This window comes from Micropterus salmoides, unplaced genomic scaffold, assembly GCF_014851395.1.
Source record: "Micropterus salmoides isolate LMB-PRFRI ecotype aquatic unplaced genomic scaffold, ASM1485139v1 Ms_hic_scaffold_19, whole genome shotgun sequence".
Taxonomy (NCBI): Eukaryota; Metazoa; Chordata; class Actinopteri; order Centrarchiformes; family Centrarchidae; genus Micropterus; species Micropterus salmoides.
In genome coordinates, this window is record NW_024041039.1 from 9105319 (window position 1) to 9120898 (window position 15580).

Below are 15580 nucleotides of genomic sequence, written 5' to 3' on the forward strand. Positions count from 1 at the left end.
TTAATCAACAAAAAATCAACTAGGGTGCAATATGGACAGTAAAGACAAATACTGTACACTCAAGCACACATCTAGGTGATACAGTCTCTTTTAACCACTAGAGGGCAGCAATCTTCTTTAAATCAGTGTTACAGCAATAATGAACTGGTATTGAAGATGCTTTATTTATATATATGCATGTATGTGCTCACACTATATTTTCTTTTTCTTTTTAATGGCTCTGCAGGGGAGCACAAATGAGGTAAGTGAAGCAATACGAGTGGGAATAGTTACAAAGGCTGTGATAGTAAGAGAATATTTTGGGACTTTCATAATAATAGGAAAATGGATGATTTACTGATAATGACACAGTCACGTACCTCCCCGCGATGCTGAAACTCAGCCTGCTGTTCACTGTTTTTCCTCAGCAGAAAGGCCTGGACAGCAGAAGGTGATAGGTGATCTCAGATTTTAGGCTGTTCTTTTTTTCTTTCCAGATTAGTTTGAGCTCTCTAACAGACAGTGTCTTTCTTTTCCACTTTTTAGTGTTCAACACTAGATAGCATGAAAACATCTAAATGGAGCAATACATTATATTAACCTTTGTTTCATTATTCACTTAGATTCTCACATTTGGAGGTTTTTGTACTTTTATTAGACACTTTGTTGACTACTTTCATTACCCGTGCACATTGCCCCCAAAATTGCTCAACTGTGATCAGCGATCATCTTAAGAAGTTCAGTTCTCTGCCTGTAACCACCTCTCTCACCTCTGCTCCACAGGCTCTCTACAAGCTGTATAATGTAGCGGCCAATCACAGGCACCTGTACCACCACGCCTTCCCTGGGCCTCAGGTGGACGAGGTTGTCGAGGAGCAGGAAAAGAAGAGGGACTGATCAGATTAGACAGCAGGGACTTTCTGGTGATGGACAGGAGGAGGGAGGAGGAACATCCTCACCCATCAGGCACTCTTTTATTCCAGTATTGGCTGGTGCTGCCCACCAGTTCATCCACTAATTTAAACCCTAATAACGGACTGTATAATGTTCATGTATAGGCAACGTCAGAGCATCTTGACAGCGGGTGCCTGCTTTCAAACGATGGATGCCATTTATCATTGTCTCTCACTCTTTGTGTGTGAAAAAATAACACCTGTACAGATACTGTAGTCACTCTGCCAGAGGAGACCTCGGCATATCCAACCTCCAGTCAGCTGTTGATTTCATATCAGACGGGTTTTTCCATTCCATTTCCATTTGCTGACGGCGATTTTCAAAGTATAGCCAAAATCTGTGAAATCCCCATTCGTGACGATTGTTCTGTTCTTTGAAGTTTAGTGCTGTTTATAAGAAACAATATCTATGATCTGCGATGTTTGAAAGCCAAAATATGTACTGTATGTTAAGTAATGAAGCGTTACAAGCATCATCAGCATGGTAAATGGTTAATGTCTGTCATCTTTAAGCTCTTAAACCAGGTATACTTTATAAAAAAATAGTTTAAATTGTTGTGACAAAGTAGTGTTGTGCCATAACATGTAAAAATGGTTTCACATCTAATGCAGCCTGGCTACATGCAGACGCTCATTGGTACATTTATGAGTTGTATACAGTTTTGTTTTGGAGGTTGGTGTTACTTTTGACAGAGGTCTAGATCAGGGAGTTGCTTTGTGCTGACATTTCCTTTCAAATATCAGCACAGGGCGGAAGGACAAAAACAAGAGTACACAGTTCAAAGTTTACACAACAAAGCTGACATTATCTCTCACACTGTAGTCGACTCGCAGTGTTGTATTTACGCAGCGTCGCAGCGACCCTCTGTATGCGTGTTTGGTCTTTGAGGTTGAGGGGAAAGAGCGTGTTTGCCTTCCATTGTGGTGTAGAGGTTGTGGGTGAAACCATTGTTGTGTTTCTCTCTGAACGTTCGAGCAAATCCGAGGAATGTAGCTATTCTGTGGCCACTGAGGAATCAAAGCTAGATGTTATTAGGCGGGGGCTGACAGGCCTGCTTTGGAAAAGGATCCTCATTCCACATCTCTTTCATTATCTTCACACACTTAGGTTGAATCATCTGTGAAAAAAAACAACTGTTGCATGGTGAAAGAAGCCAGGCCCCTGACTTTTTTGTGTTTGAAAAACAGCTTGCATTTGTAAACAAAAGGCTTGTATTGGTGACAGCACTTTTTGGTGTTTGAGTACGTTGGCTTAGTAGACTGTTACTGTACTTTTGTATAACTGTGGTTATTGTTCTAAGCTCACTGAATAACCCAGAATCATAGAGCTCATTGTGAAATGTCTGCATCACTTACAGCTGCAGCGTTGAAATGCTTTTTCCCCTCCATGTATATCTGGCCACCAACAGCACAGGAACACTGTCATGCACATTTAGCAAGTTTATGCTGAGGTTTGACCTCAAGGGTTGAAAATTTAAAGGCACTGCAGCAGAGTGGTTTCTTGAGTCTTCCACAATGTGTAATCAACATCAATGAGGCTTTCACACAAAGAACCGTCTAAAGTTTAAGATTCGTGAGGTTTTAAAATCCCATTTCTTCATGGCTGTGTTGAAGTGTCCATTCATAAGTCAGAAAAGTATTGTTTACATTGTGTTGTGTTTACACTCCAAATTAAGTAACATTTGGAAGCTTTTATTTGTCAAGAACAGAACAGGAATATGTGTCAAAACATTATTCTTGGATTTAACAACTCATTCCTAAAGCCGCCCCCATCGACAATTTTTAATCAACTCCGGATATCGTGGGAGCCTCTGTGTGCTGAAAGGCCAACTGAATCAACCTCTTCCAAGTCAACACTGCTAAGTTTCCGCACACGCAATGCAAACTTTCAGTCACGAGGAAATAATAAATAATAAAGTTGGACCAAATTAATGGAAACTAGACTTGAGCAATGTCTTTAAAAATTCCCTCCAGTTTTGTTCTAAGACATAAAAATACTTTGGTTTGAATAATAATTTGTGCCCGATAGGTTTATATATAAAAGTGAAATGAACCTGGTGAAAATTCTTAAAATTACATCTACTCCGTCTCCCTCATTGAAAAATCCAGGAATGATGAATTTGAAAATATTTTTCTTTTCAAAAGTTTAACTGCAGCAGCAGAGACAGGATTTGTTCTACCTTACTGAAAAGTCCCATTCTCAGTGTTTGTGACCTGGAGGCTTCAGGTTTTCACATTATACTGGACTGTGATTGGCTTCCAAAGTAGTTGTAATGTTACAGAATCATCTTGTACCTAAATGTCTTAAACTCAAGATTTAAGGTGAGAAGAGAGAAACATTTCCCCCCTTCAGCAAATGAATGTGAAAACAGTCATCTTGTGTCAAACTCTGCACGAACATCATTCTGCACTCTGAAGCTCAAATGTCAAAGTAAAACAACAATAAGCAAACACATTTTTTAGTGGAGGGGGGCTTTAAGCCTGATATGGTGAGATATACAGAAGTATCTGTAGTATGTACACTGTATTGCCAGTTTATTAGGTACACGCATCTAAAACGAAAGCAGTCTTATACAGTAGTCCTGCAATAAATCCTCCCTTCATCAAGGTTATAATGGTCAGATTTTGTTGAAACCGTTTTAGAGACATGTTGATTCCATTGTATGATCATACAATGGCTGTAGTTTGTGTTGCTGTTGAACTGTATTGTATTTCACAGAGGAGTTTCTAATATATTGACTTCCCTCTTTATAACAATGAGGGTAGTTTAGATAATAAAAACTACTCTCAGTAAAATGCAATATATATTTTTCAGTTTCACAACAGAAAAGCATTCAGAGACAAAGACTAATGTCTGGTTGTGCAGCACACAGCTTCCTCCCTGAGCTTTTCTAGGGGACCTTCCAGGACCCCAAACAGGGGATGACAGTCCTCAGCTGCAGATTCAGGGGATAATTCTGTGCATGTCCTACAAGCACCCCCTTTTCAATTTGTTATTATAAATACATCGATATATATATATACACGCTTTAATTATTTTGCATCTCAAAATTATCTCTGTTTAAGGATCCATGCGAAAGTGTACGGACAGCAAGAGGCAACCACTGTATAGTGTCTTTTTCGTCACTGCAGACTTTATTGCTTATGTCTTGGTATTTGCAATCCACAAAATCAGATATGTACAAAGTGATGACACTGTTCTGAAAAGATGTGATCGAGACCTTGCATAGTGAAGGAGTCACTGAAGAGAGGTTCTTTAGAGAGGTTCCACTGTTACCTAATCAGACACCCTTCTAGGACATTCAGAAATGTTGGACATACACAGGTCCCATTTAATACTTTCTTAATTATACTGTGAAAATAGTTTTCATTAAGTGTCATTTGTTTGTTTCTTCACCATAGTGACTACATTGATTGGAAGCTAGCACCAGTCTCTACTAGACAGAATCTCCAGCATAAAAACATTTCTGAGTATCTTAAGGGCTGATTGATTAGTTATCAATAGAATACGCTTCCAAGAACCTGCACTTCTTCCACAGAAGAGACGATTAAGTCCATAAAAATGAGTCAATACCAAGGCATGGAATATCCAAAAAGAATGAAACAAGAAGTTAAATTGCACTTGTTTGGCAAATTAATGTGTCTTCTGAACTGTTTTATAAAGTTCTAGTAGCTTATTCATGTTTCATTATACACACACACACACACACACACAGAATAAGAATATTCCTGACTTACAGTAATGCCAAGAGCCAAGAGATGCTCAAACCACTGCATCAAATGTGATGCTTCATCCAACAAAGGTCTTTAAATAAAAATGTGTTTCATATCAAAACTTAAATATCTGTGAGTTTTGGTGGATTGTCTTATAAAGCATAGGTCATAAAAAAAGAAAAACGCACACTTTTCTGTTTAATGCAAGAGTGTGGTTTCAATTTATGAGGGTAACAGAGTAAAGGAAAAAATTTGTCATGAAGTATTTCAAACTGAAACAAGTTAGAAAAAGCTGCCTGTCATATTCTCCCGCAGGAAAAAATGACGAAGCAGCTGTAGTATACAAAACATAAGCATTGGAAAAATGCTGTTTCAATTTATTAAAAAAGGCACAATCTGTGGATATTTTTGAACAAATATCTGTGGTTTTTCCAGACTTTGTTCTTCTCAGTCTTAAAAACATAATTCCATACAGCAATTCAGTTCTCAGGGCAGTGGCTGTAAATGGCACCACAAGCAGTCTCCCCAGATGTAGCACATTATAAGTTATTTTTCTTTATTGGAGTGTTTTCCCAGTCACATGGTCATTCATAAATTGAGTGTCACACGGGGGGGGCAGGAGGGGGCCCCACCAATGGGTCTTGACTTCCTGGCTGATATATTTGGATCAAGCGAAGGCACAGATGTGTTTGGTAAAGAGGCAATTAAGAGTCAATCATGACTTCAAAGGAAACCCTGACCGCTCCCAAACTGTGGAAACCTCAGAGAGGTGTGGCAGCGAGACGCCCCTGCTGCACATACACATCACATGTTCCCTATGAAGTTCTTGTTGGTCTGCTGGGCGTACCACTGCTGCCGCTGTTTGCGAGCCTCCACCTCTGACAGCAGCGCCTGCCGGTATGCCTCATACGATTTGACGATGTGTTCCAGCTCCTTCATGAAGAGCAGCTTCAGCATGCCCTGATACGTGTCCAAGTCTGCCAGCTGGAACAACTCCCACTTCAAGATGTGGTCATACCTGAAGTGAAAGATATTTATAGTACTTTAAATAGGTACTTTGTTAAGTGTTGGTAGACTAAGGCGCTGATTTGACGAAATAATACAGGGACCCGTAGTATTTGTACTTCTCATTCTACCAACTATAAACTGACCATTACTGACATTTGCTCCTGATATTTGAGAGTATAAAAAGATAAAGATGTATCTGCTTATAGTAATATTTTAAACTTAAACAAACAGTCTTGATGTGGATCCCTTAGATTAGTTTTCCCCTCTGTGATACATACAATATTTTTTTGTTAAAAATTAGATTGTCAATGTCACTGGTGGACAGACAATGGAAGGCAAGGATTATACTTTCCGCGGTCTGTGCGGATGTCCACGTGCCTCCCGATTTTTGTTACTGCGTGGACCTGTCCGCGCAAGGTCTGCACGGCGACTAGCGCTACCAGGGGACCAACCAATCTGCTGCGCATGTGTGGAATGTGTCCGTCAAGGTGACTGCAGAAAGGTCTATAAACAGAAGTAGTCTGCGTCCGCAGCTGTCCGCGTCCGCTCCCGAGTATATTTGAGGCTTAATGGTAATGCTGTTTCTAAATTTCCTGAAAGCTAATTTGGCATCTCTGCAATTTCTTGTTAAGTGATCTGATGACAAAAACCAACACCAATATGTCTGCCATAAGCTAATATTGGATAATTATTGGTCCAGCTGTATTGTGATGATAATACATGCCACAAGCCTTAAACACATTTCAACTGACTTCAGGAGGGCGATAATGCTCATCAGTATTGGGTGGAAAAGATAGAAGGATTCCAATAAATAGGAGGAGGAGAAGACCGCATCTTGATGTTTTCAACAATAAAATTGTTTACAAAATAGGTCTAGAATTCTTTGTTAATTAGATACATCTCATTCAATTTATGTCATCTGCAGCTAAGTGTTGTCAAATGTCAATGATGTACTGTATGCATAATACTTAGAGCTAAAACATTTAGTAGATCAATAGAAAATGAATCTGCAATTATTCTGAAGTAAATTTTATTTGCCAAATATTTCATAGGTCCAGTTTCTAGTTTGTTAAGATTTGCTGGTTTTCCTATTTTGTGCACGTAAACAGATTTTTTTCATTTGTTTTTGGACAGTTGGTCAGACAAAACAAGCAATTCGATGACATCCCAATGGAATGGGCATTTTCCACCATTTTATAGACCGAGCGATTAATCAAGAAAATAATTTGCAGACTAATCGATCATGAAAATAACTATAAGTTGCTGCCGTAGTAGTACTCACTTGAGAGGGGCACGGGCGTACACCTGCAGCCAGTCTGGGATCTCAGCTGTGTGGTACGGGTTAGCTGGCACCAGCACCGGCTGGTTCCTCTCTGCAGGACGTGGCTGATAGGTCACAGGGGGTGGCAGTGGTGGTGGCTGATCATAGCGAGGCACACTGGAACAGACAGGTTATTTAGTATTTACACCTTTTTCATCTCTGAGAAACCAACTTGGACAACTCAAAAAACTGTGCTGATAAACCAGGCCAAACAGTTTATGAGGAAAAAACATATAAAACCTTGGAAATGTTTGAGTGAGTTCATTGTTCCAGGAATTGGTAGCATGGGATCAAAAGACATACAAAAAAGTGGATGGGGAAAAAATGCAGCTTTAAGAACACAAAATCTTGCGCTTTTAACACTGAGGTCATACCTTGGAGCACAAGGGTGGCGATACTGTGCCCTCTTGTTGATGTGATCCACATAGTAGACCCCAAACTCGGCAGACTCCACCTTTTCCCAGCCTGGAGGGAGCCCTTCCCTCTCCAGAGGGTGGCTCCAGTGTGTAGTGTTAGTGTTGTGGTCAATGTAGTACTTCCTGCCACGGATGGTCCAGTCAACGGTCCAGCCGGCAGGAAGGGGGAGGTCCTCTCCCGTTAGACTGGAGAGGTTCCCAAGGGACTTGGCCTGTATTCGACCTATGCCTGAGGAAAACAAACACTTCTTTTTAGAAACCTAGAGGGAGAGATGTCAGCAAACAGCGCCTCTGGGAAATAAAAAACATTTTGGGCAACAACATGTGTGGGAAAATGTCATTTAAAGGAGAGGGATGTCCAGCTTTTAAAAAAGGTCATTCTGTGGCAACTGAACATAGAGTGGAATAAGGGAGGAATGCAATCACTTCTTTAAGCATGACAGACGTTTAATCCCTTTGACTCCGCAACATTGGTGACGGAGCATCTAATTCTGAATGACACCATTTGGTGAATGGTAGGAAATTGGAGTGTTGTTACGTTTGGACAGGAAGATCTCTGCGTGGCCAGACATACACACAGGAGCTTTCACCGGAACAGAACAAACCACTGAACTCCCAAACACTGTTTAAGAGCAGACAGCAGAGTGGGTTTATTCAACACATCCTGTATTTTTATTGGCAAATACTGTCTGCGAGGAATGTTGAGCACAACAGCTGTGCGGATGACTTATACTGAGTGAGAACTATCAAGACTTAAAACCAACGAGCCTAGAGGGACACAGGAAAGGTTGGAAACACTGGAGAATGTGTGGGTAATGAAGTATCTCTGCAAAATGGCGGCTACAATCTGATAAATTCTGCACAAGAGTGACAGCAACAGAGCTGGAGCTCTTTGCCAGCTGCTGAGTGAAGGGGTGGAATGTGCGAGTTCTCCGCAGAAATGCACTCCTCCTCCTCCACCACCTCATCATCATCATCATCTCTGCCCTTTTCCTCAGAAAAAAAATGGCAGAGAGCCATACTCACTGCAGACCTAAAGCCCAATGCATCACAAGAATTTCACTGGATAGTCAAGAGTGAACTACTATATTTACAACTGGTGATGCAGTAGTTGTACTAGAGAAATTAAATCACCACCACCACCACCAAAAACAGATCAATGTACAATTTTCTTTTGTGGATTTTATGTTTCCTGAATCTAAATGTTAGACTGACATTTTTTGCAGGAAAAATGCTTTCCCCTGCAGTTTCAGGAAACCGGGGTACTTAAGTAATGAGCACAGTAAAAGGAAAATGGGGATACAATGCAAATGAGCTGCTCATGTGTGAACAACAAAACAGAACAACAAATGGTTAAACTACATAGTGTTTGTGCTGCAAATTGTGTTTGTATAATACAGTTTAAATGATTAGCCAATGTTTACCTATTTCTTTTCAAAATAAACACATATAAATTTTCCAGATTTTTCAATTGTAAAATGAACTTAAGAAGCCATAAATTTCCAACTGCATCTTAAGTCCTTTATACCGTTTATTGTGAAAATGAAATGCTTACAATGCTGTGAGTCTGTCAGCTGATTGCAGGTAGATGACTACTCCAAAACATCTCTTCTTACCACACAGTGCATTTACCTTGCGTGTGCAATGTCACTATACAGAGACCAGTACCTACATAGATGATTCATAGTTGTGAGCAGTCTGAGGCTGAGACATTTGATTGGGGGGGGCGGTCTGCAAATTGCTAGTTTGAGGGCAGAAAGATTCAGCAAAGAGAGGTGAAAAATGCAGAGCCCCTAATGCTTGTTTAACTTCACTACAAACAAGGCTCCATGATATGTAATAGGCGGGCCCGACATAACACCAAACCATATACATGACTTTTACAAGTCAGCCACAAAATAAAAGGTTTTCTATTGTTGGAGAGGGTTGAAAAATTCCTGCGACCCCCTAAACATTTAATCTCATGGAAATTACACACTTCAACGTTTACAATGTGGAGCAGGAAGATAAAAATATTGAATTCCTCAGTAAAATTGCTCTGTTGAGCTGTTCAGTGACAACCCAGGTTTTACATTCCTTTCAGAATGGCCTACGTATGGTCCAAAACCCATTTATAATACTTGCCTTTTCAAAATAGCAATCATGATGAGTACAGCCACTTTGCTTCGACGGCAACATTTTCTTGGGAGCCCAAGTTAGCAATGTTTTCTCAAACTTCTAAAAGACTAATCTTAAAAGTTATAGATTTGCTGGTGTGATTTCACTCATCCTCAAGGACGACTGTTCCACAATCATACCTCTGACTTTGCAGACAAAAAGCCATAAAAAAGGCCAGTTTTTGTTCCTACAGAAACTATGACTGCCTGCCATGTACTTTCCAAAAGCATGTGTGCCGTTGAAGAATGCAATTTCTAATCTTTGTCACATTTGGAACTCTTTCTTTCTTACAATTTCTTAGCACTGCGCTTTGTTTACCTTCCTCTAGAGAAGAAACATCTAAACAAATACTGTAAAAAGTGAGTTGCAAAACACAGAGTTCATGTTTACCTGAAGGGGGTCTGCTTGGAGCTGGTGGAGTGTGTTGTCGTGGAAGTCTTTGGAAGTTGTGTTCATTGTGCTCATAGTATCTATAGTCCTCAGGAAAGCGTTCTGGGACCCTCCTGGGCTGGTGCTGCTGATGGTGCTGCTGGTTGTCATAATAAGGTTCAGAGGGGTAATAATACCGGGCAGCATCTCCATTCTCAGACATAGGGCTCACGTCTGTGAGGAAGGACTGTGAGGAGCCACCGTACTCGTGGGGCAGGTCTCCCAGGCTGCGAGGCAGGTATGGAGGTGCTGACATGCGGTGGCTCTCTCTGCGGGCCACCTCATGAGGAGGTCTCTGCACAGGGGTACGGAGAAAACTCTTGTTGCGGGACACCACAGGCTCCCGGCTGGGTGCCACAGGGTAGGCAGAGGGCCCCATGTCTGGCAGAGGGACCTCTGTGCGTCTAGGAATAGTTGGTCCATGACGGATGAACGAGGGCATTAGATCTGCAAGCAGGTAAACACGGCAAGTACAACTGTCAAAATCAGTCAACAAAACACTGTGGTAGTACCATTAGGCAGTGGAGGAAGTACACTTACTCTACAGTTTGGAGGTACTTGTATTTTACTTGAGTTTCTATTTCATTCTTCCCAACCACCAGAGATGGTAATATTTATCAGTCATCTGGATTTCATTGAACCTTAGGTACAGTCATAATTCTCGATTCAACGACAATTCAAAAATTCAACTTTCACTTTAATGGATCACTAATAATAACATAATAATATATTATTACACTGACAATGGCAATTCTGTCCTCATAATGAGTACTTTTATTTGATAAGTTCATTTTTCCGATAATACTTTCATACTTTAGTCACCTATGTAATAATAAATGCAGGACCTTTACTTGCAAATGTATTTTACAGGGTAGTATTGCTACTTTTAGTATGGTTATATTTCTTCCACCACTGCTAATAGGTACTAAGTAATAGTATTCAGTAAACCACTAACATTAAAACGCAAATTACATGCCAGTCAAAAGGCACAGACAAGGAGACGAGACATTTTCTCTTACTAACAGTCTAACGTTATTTAAGAAGTCATAAAACAGATTACAACACATTAAATTTCCACCAATGGATAAATGAAAGCGAACTATCAACAAATCTGACTTTTCAGTAAACCATTCCACTAAATATAGCTACAAATAAAAGGTAATTAAAATACTTATTTCATTGTGTGGTTTTGTAAACTTGCTACAAATCTGAGTAGTTACCGTTACTCTCAACTTTCCTTCAGCCCTGCAGCTGACAAGAACCTAAGTTAGCAAGATGATGAACTTTTAGCTAGCTAGCACAGAAACTAACAGGTTAGCAACTGTTACGGTGTACAATGACACGATTAAATAGTTTGTTACAAGCTTATGAGCCACAACAATATATAGTTATGTTTCCACACGTTTACTTTAACCCGTCTGCTCTTGTTAGCTTGCATCTTTCTGCCAATAAAGTGAACTTACGCTAGCAGGCTAACATATGCTAACTTCAGCTAGCTGGCTAACTTGTTGCGCTTACTTCTCAGGAGCGGCGACGTTTCCTTCTTCACATATTTCCCGTGTACCTCGGCTGGTTTCGACGCTTCGTTTTTACTTTTCTTTCGTGAGAGCATAACTCAAAGCTCGGAAACATCAACAACACGTCGCTGTTATGTCATGATACAATCCCTCGACTCTGCGACCAACATGCGAAGCGCGGAAAGTAAACATTTTAAGCTTTAGATTAGCTAGCAGCAAGTTAGCCAGCTAACTTTAGCTACTGGAAGAGTCTTCTCCTCCAGAGGTCCAGTCCGGTCTGAGCTGCGCTACACTCCCACCGCGGGTCCTCACTGGGAATGGTTACTGTACAGCCCTGCCCATCTGGTAACGCACCCTCTGCAAGCGGATACACAAACAATGTTGACACCCGAGCTACACAGCCCATTCATCGACATGACACACAGTTAACAGAAGAAGTGACAAATGAGTTCATGTGTTTTGACAGGAGATCCAACCTTTGCACTTAAAGTAGCAAAAAAATGTTAATGCTGTATGCAGTATTTGTAAAATGGTCTGTAATTAGCTAGAACTGCTGGATAAGTGAGATAAAATACTGCAAGTACCTTCAAATTGCACTCAAGTATAGTACTTGTGTATAATATACTTAGTCCATTACAATGTATAAACTCATTAACCTGCAGAGCCATGATTACATCCTCTACAAACCAACAAGATGAGACAAATTAATCCAGTAAGAAATCAAAACAATCCATGTATTTTATTTATACCTTTATTAAAACTTTACCCTGTTTTCAACATTAGTGCTTATGCTGCAGCAATTACAAAAGGTCCTTCATTTAAAAACATAATGGCAGTTTTACATTATAAAAAAACTTTACATATTGCAACAGTTTATAGGATTTTAACCAGATGTATTTAAATAGCAAGCATTGCCTGTTGACACTAATTTAAAGTGAATGTAACTTCAAGCAGTGTTGCATGAAAAGTTCACCAGATTATATGACTTTTCTGTTTACATGATTTTACTACTGACATGTTTGTTTAAAGGCTTGAGAAGAAAATAACATACAGATGAACACAATTAATCTGTTTGACAACAGACAAAATAACACTTATATAAAAAGTGCACTTCAGTATTGCTTTTCTCTTTTGGAAGAGAAATATAGTGTCATGGTTAAATATTTACTAATTCATTCAATAGCAACAACTATTGCTTTGACATTTTAAAAAATATATAAATTACTGTAAAATAGCGCATTTTCTTTCACAGTCTGACCTTACTTTTGGTTCTTCATTAGGTCCAACACAACACAAGATTATTACTGCACATATCAAAAAAATTAAATGAAAATACTGCATATTTAACAGTAAAATTAGGCTTAAACAAGATAAAAACATGTCAGTGGACATGCAATGGAAAAAGGCCTTTTTTGTGCACTTGGTAGCATGTGTTGAAAATATTTCAACAAGACAAGTAAAATACTTCTGTAAAAAAAAACTGTGTAGTTTATGGTTGACCTTGGTTGTTATGTGATACATTATGAGCATTTATAGTGGTATGGCAGCGAGGGAAGGGGCGAGGGGTTCAGGTCACGCACTATCTTGTTAAGGCTAGAGATCTTCTCCTCTAGTAGGTAGTTCTTCTTCTCTGCGATTTTCTGCCGCTGCTCAGTTATCTCCAGAGCTTCCAGCAGCTGAGCATTCTCCACACACAGGTCTTTGATCAACACATCTGCTTTACCATTCTTGTGCACCTAGAAAAGTGAGAGAAAGTGGACGATAAAGGCCTTGATAATTCCATAATTAATCTAATTTGAAGTAGGGTACTAGAGCCCAAATGAAAAACTGGCAGGCCAATATTGTCAGCTAGTAGGCTATTATCTTGTAGTGACACATACTGTATGTCAGCTGATATGTAACTAAGAAATTGCAGCAAAGAGAAGCCAATGACATCTCTGCGTTTATTTAGAAACAGTGTCACTCACTCTGTACATACAGTATCTTGGTCACAATACTTTAATAACCCCGATTAAGGTACATGCTTATCAAACTGTTTATGTTAAGAGTTATATTTTTTGCATTAGTGAGCATCAAAGTATGATTTGGAGAGTAGACCTCATTTCAGTCGTTGAGAGTTATTTCCCTCCTGGAGGAAAGAGAGGTAAACTTTCCTACATATTAGGAGAAGGGAACAAAATCGCTCTCTTGGCTGGACTATTTGTATCAGCTTGCTACAACCACAGAGAAAATACAGATTCAATAATAATATATAATATTAGGTTGTACTGCGTAAAGTGCATTTGTTATTTTGTGATAATCTGTTTTGTTTTCTTATGTAAAATGTAATTATTCAATAATATTTCATTTAACTTTTACTCATCATCGTCAACCGCTTATCCGTTGTACAGGGTCGAGTGGGGCTGAAGCCAATCCCAGCTGACATCGGGCGAAAGGCGAACAGGTCACATGTCCATTGCAGGGCTGTAATTTAGCTTTGGCAATAATGCAACTTTAACATTCATGCCAATAAATAAAATTTGCATATGAAAATGCCACCTTGCTGTACTTCTCAAAAGAAGGGAAACTCATCAGGGCTGGTATTTATCAAGCTTCTCAAAGTGCCATTTTGGTCTTAAGGGCTGATAATTCATGAAATTTACTCCTACTTTCAAACTTGAGTATAAAAGCAAGTTATCAAATTTCTTAAAGCCAAGAATCACTCTTACTCTACCAGTTAAGTGGTTAGGAGCTGCAGTAGGAGGTTGTGATGGCAATGTGGAGACAGACATGCGCAGATCTTTCAGGAGTGTAAGAATGTTTTTGGATTATTTGACAACATGCACTTAACAGGGTTGGACAGTGCAGGCATAATCTTTGTCAGTGAGTTGAAGGTTGTGATGACGCTTTGTTTATTTGCTAAAGGAAAAATGCAGCAATTATGATGATTTTGGCCCAGCATAACCATCAATAAGCCAAATTGTCATGGAAACAAATATGGCACTTACAGCTCCACACACAGTCACGCGTTTCATTGACTTCCCAACAACCCCCCCGAGTAGTCGGTGCAATTGATACCACTCATATAAAGATCAACTTTTTTATCTTTCATTTTCAATGTGTACGTAGCAGCCTATGTTCATAAAGTATTCTCTTAAAAATTGTCAAATGTCGTACGAATGTAAACTCCTCTTAGGAATTTTTTTGAGAATATTCTTAGATAAGGAAATCCATTCAGTGACTGGTCCTTGCCTACATCGTCATCCTGTTTGTGTCATAAATCAGCACCAACACTGACACTTAAGATTTAGTCCTACACTTCAAATTAGGACTACGATGCTTGGTAACACCTTTTAATCACAGCTTTGAGCCAAGAGTTGTTTTTACTCTTAAGTCAATTCTTAGTGTTCTTATGACCAATTCTGAGAAGCTTGATAAATACAGGCCCAGATCTACACTTTACAAACCCTTTCTCACAAGGACCTTACTGATACATTTCTTATTCATGTGATGCTATGATCTCTTCTCCATCTTTAATTTGGTTGCCATTTTCCTCTTTAAAAAAAAAAACAAACAAACAAATAAAGACATCCTTTACGAGGTTGTCTTCTTTTAGATCAGGTTCTGCTGTTTAAATATTATGATAATTTCTCTAGGTTTGATATTTTGACAATTGTATTTGTGTCATGAGGATGATTTATCAGTTGTTGATGTGGAAGTTATCTTGGGAGATTTGGCTTGAGTGTTTTAGGATTTGGTTTCCCTTTTTGATTGGTTGTTGCAACCTGTGGCTTTAGTTTAAAGATGAGTGAATTAACACTGAACTACATGCCTGACAAGGTCAATGGCAGAAGTGTTGTGTCTTTTATCAACTCTGATGACAGTGTGCAGGAATTCAGTAACAGTTTAAGTGGTTTTGTTTTAAAATTAGCCCATATTCTGATTTTATATAACACTCAAACATTGAAGCAGGAAAAAAACCAAAATCCAGTACTGTAACAATGTCTGAGAGAAACAAACAGCATACTGTTTTTCTGCCCGCTTCTAAAGACAGTTTCTTTGGCACTTTTGAAAATCATTCAAAATTCTTATTTATGATTTGTTTTT

The 15580-nt window shown here is 39.3% G+C and overlaps 3 protein-coding genes across 4 annotated transcripts in view; 1 reads left to right on the plus strand and 2 right to left on the minus strand.

The window, feature by feature from the left end:
- Positions 1 to 226: 226 nt before the first annotated feature.
- On the plus strand, positions 227 to 4647 carry atl1 (atlastin GTPase 1; the record flags this gene model as incomplete). The annotated part of the gene is given in 2 exon segments (XM_038728754.1): positions 227 to 241; positions 763 to 4647. Coding segments are annotated over 2 exon segments (129 nt in total), but the record flags the coding sequence as incomplete, so codon positions are not given.
- sav1 (salvador family WW domain containing protein 1) lies at positions 4047 to 11789 on the minus strand. 2 transcript variants are annotated; one of them, XM_038728732.1, is made up of 5 exons: positions 11496 to 11789; positions 9939 to 10424; positions 7350 to 7620; positions 6937 to 7092; positions 4047 to 5664 (listed from the first exon to the last, which is right to left on the minus strand). In XM_038728732.1, the coding sequence occupies exons 1-5, from the start codon at positions 11587 to 11589 to the stop codon at positions 5451 to 5453; spliced, it is 1221 nt and encodes a 406-aa protein (XP_038584660.1). In that variant the 5' UTR covers positions 11590 to 11789; the 3' UTR covers positions 4047 to 5450. The 2 variants fall into 2 exon arrangements, with proteins under 2 accessions (XP_038584660.1, XP_038584661.1); XM_038728733.1 differs by lacking the exon at positions 11496 to 11789 and adding an exon at positions 10518 to 10611.
- A 438-nt stretch (positions 11790 to 12227) lies between these two features.
- The window catches only part of nin (ninein (GSK3B interacting protein)), a 30044-nt gene continuing 26691 nt past the window's right edge, over positions 12228 to 15580 (minus strand). Inside the window, exon 28 of the mRNA XM_038728703.1 lies at positions 12228 to 13230. Within this exon, the coding sequence (XP_038584631.1) occupies positions 13015 to 13230 (216 nt within the window). The 3' untranslated portion in view covers positions 12228 to 13014. The remainder of the gene's footprint in view (positions 13231 to 15580) is intronic.